The sequence below is a fragment of the Rasamsonia emersonii genome, assembly GCF_000968595.1.
Source record: "Rasamsonia emersonii CBS 393.64 chromosome Unknown ctg1118621760252, whole genome shotgun sequence".
NCBI lineage: Eukaryota > Fungi > Ascomycota > Eurotiomycetes > Eurotiales > Trichocomaceae > Rasamsonia > Rasamsonia emersonii.
Window position 1 is genome coordinate 1,895 of NW_013563127.1, and position 7,510 is coordinate 9,404.

The 7,510-nt window shown below is 51.5% G+C and overlaps 3 protein-coding genes across 3 annotated transcripts; 1 reads left to right on the top strand and 2 right to left on the bottom strand.

Annotated features, from left to right (window-relative positions):
• Window positions 1–241: 241 nt before the first annotated feature.
• Window positions 242–1,002, bottom strand: T310_5157 (PSF1 domain protein; the record flags this gene model as incomplete). The annotated part of the gene is made up of 3 exons (XM_013471952.1): window positions 242–311; window positions 403–917; window positions 976–1,002. The coding sequence occupies 3 exons, from the start codon at window positions 1,000–1,002 to the stop codon at window positions 242–244; spliced, it is 612 nt and encodes a 203-aa protein (XP_013327406.1).
• Window positions 1,003–1,818: 816 nt separating this feature from the next.
• On the bottom strand, window positions 1,819–3,497 carry T310_5158 (uncharacterized protein; the record flags this gene model as incomplete). The annotated part of the gene is made up of 2 exons (XM_013471953.1): window positions 1,819–3,132; window positions 3,321–3,497. The coding sequence occupies 2 exons, from the start codon at window positions 3,495–3,497 to the stop codon at window positions 1,819–1,821; spliced, it is 1,491 nt and encodes a 496-aa protein (XP_013327407.1).
• Window positions 3,498–4,420: 923 nt separating this feature from the next.
• Window positions 4,421–6,207, top strand: T310_5159 (uncharacterized protein; the record flags this gene model as incomplete). The annotated part of the gene is made up of 5 exons (XM_013471954.1): window positions 4,421–4,495; window positions 4,622–4,741; window positions 4,831–5,060; window positions 5,393–5,549; window positions 6,010–6,207. The coding sequence occupies 5 exons, from the start codon at window positions 4,421–4,423 to the stop codon at window positions 6,205–6,207; spliced, it is 780 nt and encodes a 259-aa protein (XP_013327408.1).
• Between the last annotated feature and the right edge of the window lie 1,303 nt (window positions 6,208–7,510).

Genomic DNA, 7,510 nt, shown 5'->3' on the forward strand with positions numbered 1-7,510 from the left:
TTATTATTGCTTACTGTTGGGTAGCTTGCAGCACGTCATTCTTACCCCGCACGCGTTTGTTTCAAGGTTTCCTGGGCATTAAGAGGGTGCAATCCATCGCAGTAAATCGACAGACGAGAATACAAGTATTTCTAGAGGCACCTGCCAGTTCATCGCGAAAGAGATGCATGACCTATGATTCCGAATTTTCCAAGGTATCTACGTAGAAACTCCAAACTCCAAACAACATGAAGAGAGTACCTTAACTTAACCGTTGAAGAAATCCCTGTGCGATCAATCGTTCGACGTCGCCCTGTCGCACGTAGAACTGGCTGTTCTTCGTAAGATTGATCGCTCTTAACAGAGAACACCGATATATTAGCACAACGACCCCAAGACTTCTGCATAGCGAGGAGGACATACCCATATTCGGTCTGGATCTCGCCCGCGTCCTTCAGCACCCGGACATCGATAAACAGGTCCTTGGGTGGTTCTAAACTACCCGTAAGGTCGATATCGGTCCACTGGCCCTTATAGGCAGCCAGAAGGTCACTGTATTGCCTGAAATACTCCTCCTCTTCCGGACTGAGGGAGCTGTGGCCCCCGCTCTGCGAGCTTGCTGGTCCCTCGTCCGACTCACTGGGTTGTTGCTGCTCCAGCACATCAATGCCCTTCCAACACATCTCCTCGAGCTTCTCTGCACGAACGCGATGGTAGGCTAGCAGGCATCTTTTGTTGCGACGCATGCAGAGATGATCGACAAGGAGGGCGCACGCGACCGCCGGTTCCGCGGAGGGGTTGAAGCTGCCTTCAAACGGGGCGAGGTGGCGCGCAACATCTTTGTCGAGGTCTCGAACTTCGCGAGTCACGGAGCGTACTATCTCGGTCTGGTACGGGGGCAAATGGGCCAGAGACTGCGTACGTTTGGCATGCTGGACCTATTTTGCAGGAGAATTAGCAGGAGATCAATGCCAGGCGCGGGGTCGAGACGTATACCAATTTGTTCCCTAGTTCGCCATACATTTCGAGATGGAGATATTTTTCACATCAAGCACCATGCATCTTCCGAAACAGCACTCGTCAAAGAAAGCTTCAACGCCAGATCGTCGTAGAAAATACAGCTCCTCACCTGTTGGTGATGGTTGTGGAAAGCCCCTTCCGTTCTTGGCGAGAAATCGGACGCGATCCGACGCGCTTGCCAACTGAGCAGGATTATTGGCTCCGAATTGCTGCTTGCCCGCGATCTGTCGGGATTTGCGCAGGTGACCATTCCTCAATCCTCGTTATTTATGGTCCTTGCTCTGCAGACTGAAAAGAGCACTCGACGATCTCTAGTCTCAACTAAATTCTCCTGTCCGCGCGTTTATTCTTTTCAGAAATTGCATGTACTACTTGATTCCTATGTTTCTGATTTGACGTCTTGAGAACCCAGTTTTGTCCCGTAAGACGATCACTTATTCAAAAACACAGCTTCTTATGCACCCCTGCTCTATTACTAGATATGATCCTTTCTTATCTTGGTAGAAATACTTAGCACTATACATGACATGAATTCTTCAAACCGTTTGGAAATGCTGATCTTCCGAGAACTGACACAATGAAAGCAAATCTCCCGCCCAAAGTGCAAAAATAGCAACAGCCAGCAACCAGGAAGCAAAGGGATGGATGCACCAAAGAGACAAAAAGGTTACTGCCGCATCCTCTTCCAATCGGGGGTCTCCCAGGATAATTCAATGTCGACAACTTTTTGACGGACCGCATTAATCGAAACGCATCCTCAAGATCTCACCTATTCTCATGATCATCGCCAAAAAGGACCTCCTCCAAGTTTGGTTGTTTTCAAAATGCCGTTGTCTGGGAATTGAGCCATTGATCGAACTCCTTTCCGGCTTCACCAATGCCCTCTTCGTTGCTGAAGTTCCAGATGCTGTGTCCCTCCTCGAAGGTCTGTACCCCCGCATAATTGGGCAATCCAATATCAAATGGGACCGGATTCAGTCCTACAGGACTAGGTACCGGTGCAAAGCTGTTGAGCTCGTGTTCTGACTGCCAGAGTGTATACTGGCAGTTGGAAGGTCGGGCAGCGACGTCCACAACTGTGTTATCAACTGCCAGTAGCTGGGGATCGAGTTGAGCGTCATCAATCTGAGGCGGGGTGTTAACAGCAGGGTATGAGCGCAGCAAGTCATGGTGAATATTTCCGGGAATGCCGGCCAATGTTGCAGAGGTGTTGTAAAGGCCACCAGAGAAACCAGGTTTGGGGAATGGCGCGTCTTCTACGTGCGACCTTATCATGCCGGATTGGACCCCGTGCTGTGGGTAGTAGAACGTCTGTTCAGGTGGTGACATCAAACCTGGAATCGATCTGTTTGCATTGTGGCCGTTGTTCTTCCAGGGCGACTGGTTGAAACTGTCAGAGAGAACCGACCCTTGGCTGTCAAAAGGAGTCGACTCGCGACTCTCATAGCAGCTATCGACTTCAGAACTCCTCGCTCTCTTTGGGTTCGGTGGCGATGTGGATCGAATGTCAAATTCTGCCTCATCGACATCGCTGTTATCATCTCCTTCGACAGAGCGCTTCTTTCGAGGTGGAGTCTGGTTCTTATTTGGAGCAAACTTGTACTCCGGGTGCGCTTTCTGGTGATTGTCTCTCTCGATGATCGCCAACAATTCGAACTTTTCTCTGATTTCGGGAGGTTCCAGAGGCCAGCTCTGACCAGAGGCCCTGGAAACGACTTGATGATTGTTCTGCGCGCACCACTCCTTCGTTCTCTCAGCATATGCAGAACGATAGAGCATGAAAGAATTCATCGGCCTGGCGATCTTTCCGTTCTTCAGGGCAACCTCTCGGCGACGGACTTCGATGGGTCTGTTAACCCAAGCCTCCATGTCTTTAATAGGAATGTGTGTCATGTCTTTGGTCAGTTCGCTCAGAGGGGCCGTTATGTTTGGGGGCGCTCCTTTGTCTGTTTTGGCAGGCTTGCTACGACGCCTGGTCCTGGGAGATTTCACGACCCTCGCCTTGTCGGCTGCGGCATTTCTAACACCCACGGGCGAGCCAGGTGGTAGAATTGATCGACCACTTCGTGTCATGATTCCATTTTCGGCGGTTATGTGTGCGGGTAGATTATGTGCCACGGTAGCTGCGAACCCCTGTTGATACTTCTGTTAGCCTTGTGACCAGGACATTGGATGATTCTGTCTGTCTCACTGAAGATTCTGTAGTCAGAGCCGCGCCGAAACTGCCCTCAGGACGGTGATATAGAGAAGACCCCAGATGGGTCTGAAGTCGTTAGTCCCTAAACACTGCTGATGACGGATAGGAGAACTAGAAAACTTACCAAAGACTTTTCGCTGTTGTGGTGGTTATGGACATTCATTTCGGTCTGAACAGGCAGGTTTGATGGGGTCTCATGGATGTGATCCTTCTGGAGAATGCCTGGAGGCCTCAAGTAACATTCGGGGCGAATATCGCCATCCGTGGATTGGGGAGGGGTTGGTGGATGTCCTTTGATCATCTTTTTCGAGACGACACGAGCTTTAGGAGGGTTCGAAAGCGGTTGAGAAAAGAGTCAGTGACGCGTCTGAGCGAGCGGATGGAATTGCTGGGAAAATCTCTCTGGTGGTCGAGGTTGGGAGAATGAGGAGTCCCAAGCTACGATCACGACGCTTGACCTGTTTTGGGTCCGGTGCTCGTGTTGCCCAGTTGCACTGGAATTCGCCGCTATGATATTTCAGCTCGCGCTGTTTCTGCTGTGGATCTGACGCAACTGCATGGAACTCGTCGGAATATCTTTCTCTCCAACTATCGCTGTCGCCCTGGAAGAAAACAGTTCGGATGAGAGGAGTCGCATATGAGGATTGCGGGTGGCCGGAACTGGCAACCGTTTTCACCACGAGCAGGCCGGCTATAGATACGTGGATCAACTGAACTTGATGGTTGCAAAGGTTCCTCGCCAGATGGCTAGGGGAGTTCCAAAGGATTCCTAGCCCGTGGCCCCTTGAAGCAATGGGTCTGTATTTGTACTGAGGCAAGGAGTGAACTGGGTGGGGGAAAGGAAATCAGTGGGTGCTGGCCCTGGGTTGGATGGAGGGGGATACGGCACCGCTTGTGGATGTTGCAGACACCCGTTTTGGAGGCGGGAAGCAAGCCAGCCTATGGCAATGAGGCTGAAACTGCTTGCAGAGAGGAACTTGCAGCGGAGGTGCCAGCAATCCGATCTCCAGCGACCAAGTGCAGTGCTGGCGGAACGATGTTTCGTGAGCGCCTTTGTTGGAGATTCCGTGAATTGGCATACGGATCCAGGCTCACGGCACCTCCTTTCAGCTTAATATAGAGACCTCTTTGTCCGCAGAATTGCTATCTTAGGCGTCGAGACAACGGTTTCTGTTTCAAGACGGCTGCTATGTCCTTCGCGTCACATGGCTTCTAGATATAACAATGTCGTCCAGGAAGCTGATAGCCGGATCTGGACATGATATGAGACCCGCTGGGCGCGCTTCATCCTACGGCCTGGTATCGCCCTATCTCTCATTCGCTCCCAGACAGAGACTCACTGAGCCCTGACCCGGGTCGCTTCCACCCAAGGTTCCTTCAAAGTTGCTTTTGCCCTATTGCCGTCCGGACGCCTTGGCTTTGCAGAGCGTTGCCAGTGCTGACCTTGCTTGCAAATGCAAAATCTGGGCCGATACGTCTACGGCAATCCAGCCAACCTCCATGCTTAGCGCACCAACGGGCCAGTGCGGATCAGAGGTTGCAGCGGTTCGCAGATCCTCCAGACGTTCTGGGAAAGGATAGAGCTTCCCCGGGGAAACCCCATACCTAATGAGGGTTAACGACAGCCTGCCTAGATAATCATCGAGCAGGTGAGGGATTGCTCGGCATTGGCAATAGTGGGTGATTATAGCAGCGCTAATGACCGCAAACGCTGGGCTGTGGTTTCCATGGAATGCTCTCTAGTCGTCGGCCGGTCGTGGAGCGACATCTCCGCTTACAATTCCGTCTCGGAGCCGCCGACAGTCCGAACCAATGTCTACAGTACCGTTTTGCCTGAAAAGCAATCCTCTCTCGACGTCGTCAGGTAAGTGTCGGGAGACAACTTCGCCGATTCATGTCGAGTTGCGCAGGAAATGCATCTACATAAGCGTCTATATGGCTACAATCTGCTGGGAACTTCAAGCGGACTGCGCGGCTCTCTGCAGGACGCGCGGATACCAGACGTCCGGGATAACGGCAGCTCGGAGCTCAGAGATGACTGGTGTCAGCGAACCGGACTAGGAGAACCCTTGAAATGCGATGCCAAGCGATTCTTACTGACTCGCAGCGAAGGATCTGATTTTTGAGTTGAAGCCCATGCCATTCTCGAGGCTTGCCAGCCCGTGTTGCGCAGCACCTTCAGACTATTCTATTTAGGGTGCACTCCCCAGCAGCGAATTACAAGCAAGACCCTTGCAATGCCACATGCGCCGCCGCCAACGTGGCTACCATCTCTCTGACGATGTCGATACTCTGGCTTTATGATGCGTACAAAGAAGATACGATCCCTGCACCCGGCCTGAAGAAATCTCTAGTAGGTCGTCGAGAGTCTGAGGCGACAAGATCTACAATTGATTCCACAGTGGTTTCGGACTAGAGATAGGGTTATGGCGGCCGGTCGGCAGTCTAGCTGGTTTACCCTGCGCCGTGTTTTGCCGGTTGCCGCGCCATACCACACCATGTAAGGAACCATGCACAGGCCTTGCTCGTTGGCGCCATCAGTACCATCTCTCCTTTCCACAATTTCATCCGTGGTTATGGGATATGTACGACAGTATAGCTCCATCGGCATGTTACAGCTTATTCGATTTCCCCCAACAGGATGCTAAGGCGTGTACTGGGCAATACAAAAAGGCGTAATCGAGTTTGGTATCCATGGCGTCAAATCGGCTACTTAGAATAGAACCGTGTGGCCTGGATGAATTTTTCCTCCCCGGTCTTTGGCTGAACTCTGAACATGGCTTGAAGGCTGATATTAGATACGACAATTTTAGTGGACGATAGACGCAAGGAGACGCCTAAGAATTGATCGCCCAGGAGATACAGCTTGTTCAGAGGATGGATCCATTCCGTTTGCGTACGCAGAGGGCGTTGCGACATCGTCCTTAAATGGACGGGTCTCGAGTGCCGCTGCGTATGACCCAAGAATTTTCGAAGGTTATCCCATGAATGCTGCTATTATAAGATACTGAACGTGGTGATTTGTCAGCCGGTCACGGATCACAGTCACGAGCTCTGCTCTAAAATGGATGAATTAGGAAAAAGCCGTTATTTCGCATGGCGATGCGGTAGGAGGTTGATTCTCTGGCTGGAGAATGAGTCAAGGCCTCTTTGTGTCTGGAGATCCGAATCACTTAAGCACCCTTTCGTCAGGGGCCTAGCGGTCGATCTTTAGACTGTCAAAATCTGCTAGACTGGTTCGTTCAGCAATGGGCATCTCAGACGATCCTATTTAGGAAATTCAACTATTTTGGAATCATAGATACATACACACACATGCGCGCCCACAGCCATCATTTTCATCCACTCTGCTTACCCGGGACTGAAAATGAGACGACGAGGAACAAGAATAGATCTTAATATGATCGAAATTGGTGTCGCGCAGCGAAGCCGCACCGCCTTTTCTGGTGACCTAGTCGAGTTCCTCAGAGCCCCCGGTCAGCGGATGAGATTCCGAAGTCCGGCATTTTTAGACTGTCCCGATGACTCGACTAGACATGGAGACCCCTGCCCCACAGACAGCACGAGTCATAGCAACACTACCCCCGGAAAAGGGAGTGTGTAGCACTGGCCTTTTCGGAATGGTTGCTTGTCGTGGGCGAAAGCCACCCACTTCCCTGCAGCGGGCTGGAAAAGTCTGTAGGAAGATGCAAACGATGGATCGTTTCTCTACTGCATTTGAACTAACCCTTTCGCCCTTTTCTCTCACCTGCTTTTCCCGGGACATTGGTTTTGGCGGATAATCAAGCGCTAAAGTGGGCAAATCATCGTGGCACGAGTCAATTGGGTGCTTACGATCCCTGGAGCTTTCAGCTACTTAATTACGCCTTGTATGTGCCGCACCCCACTCCGGGCCGGGTCTGCGACGGACTGAAATCGAGCCCCTGGTATGGTTGGATCGTCTGATAGTTGAAGCTTCCCAGCGACATCCAACTGGCTTTCGAAGAGAGATCGTAACAGATCCGGGTGAGGGGCAAGCAAGCCATCTTTTTATGCGCGTGTACAAATGTCTTGCTGGTGAGTCTAGCTTCAGATAAGGTTAGAAATTGTGACATGCTTTGATGTCGTCTGGCGTACCTGAGCAGGAAATACCATGATTAGTCCATCCTGAGACCTGAGTCTCCGCTGATCCGTGATCGTCCCGCGCGCGCGTGGGGAGAATGGTGGTCATTAAAGTTCTACGGAATGGCGTGCAGCTGTCATGTCTCAGAAGGGAAGTGCCATGCCAGGGGGTGGAGACGGAGACGTCACGTCCAAACCCAACATGCCACGCTA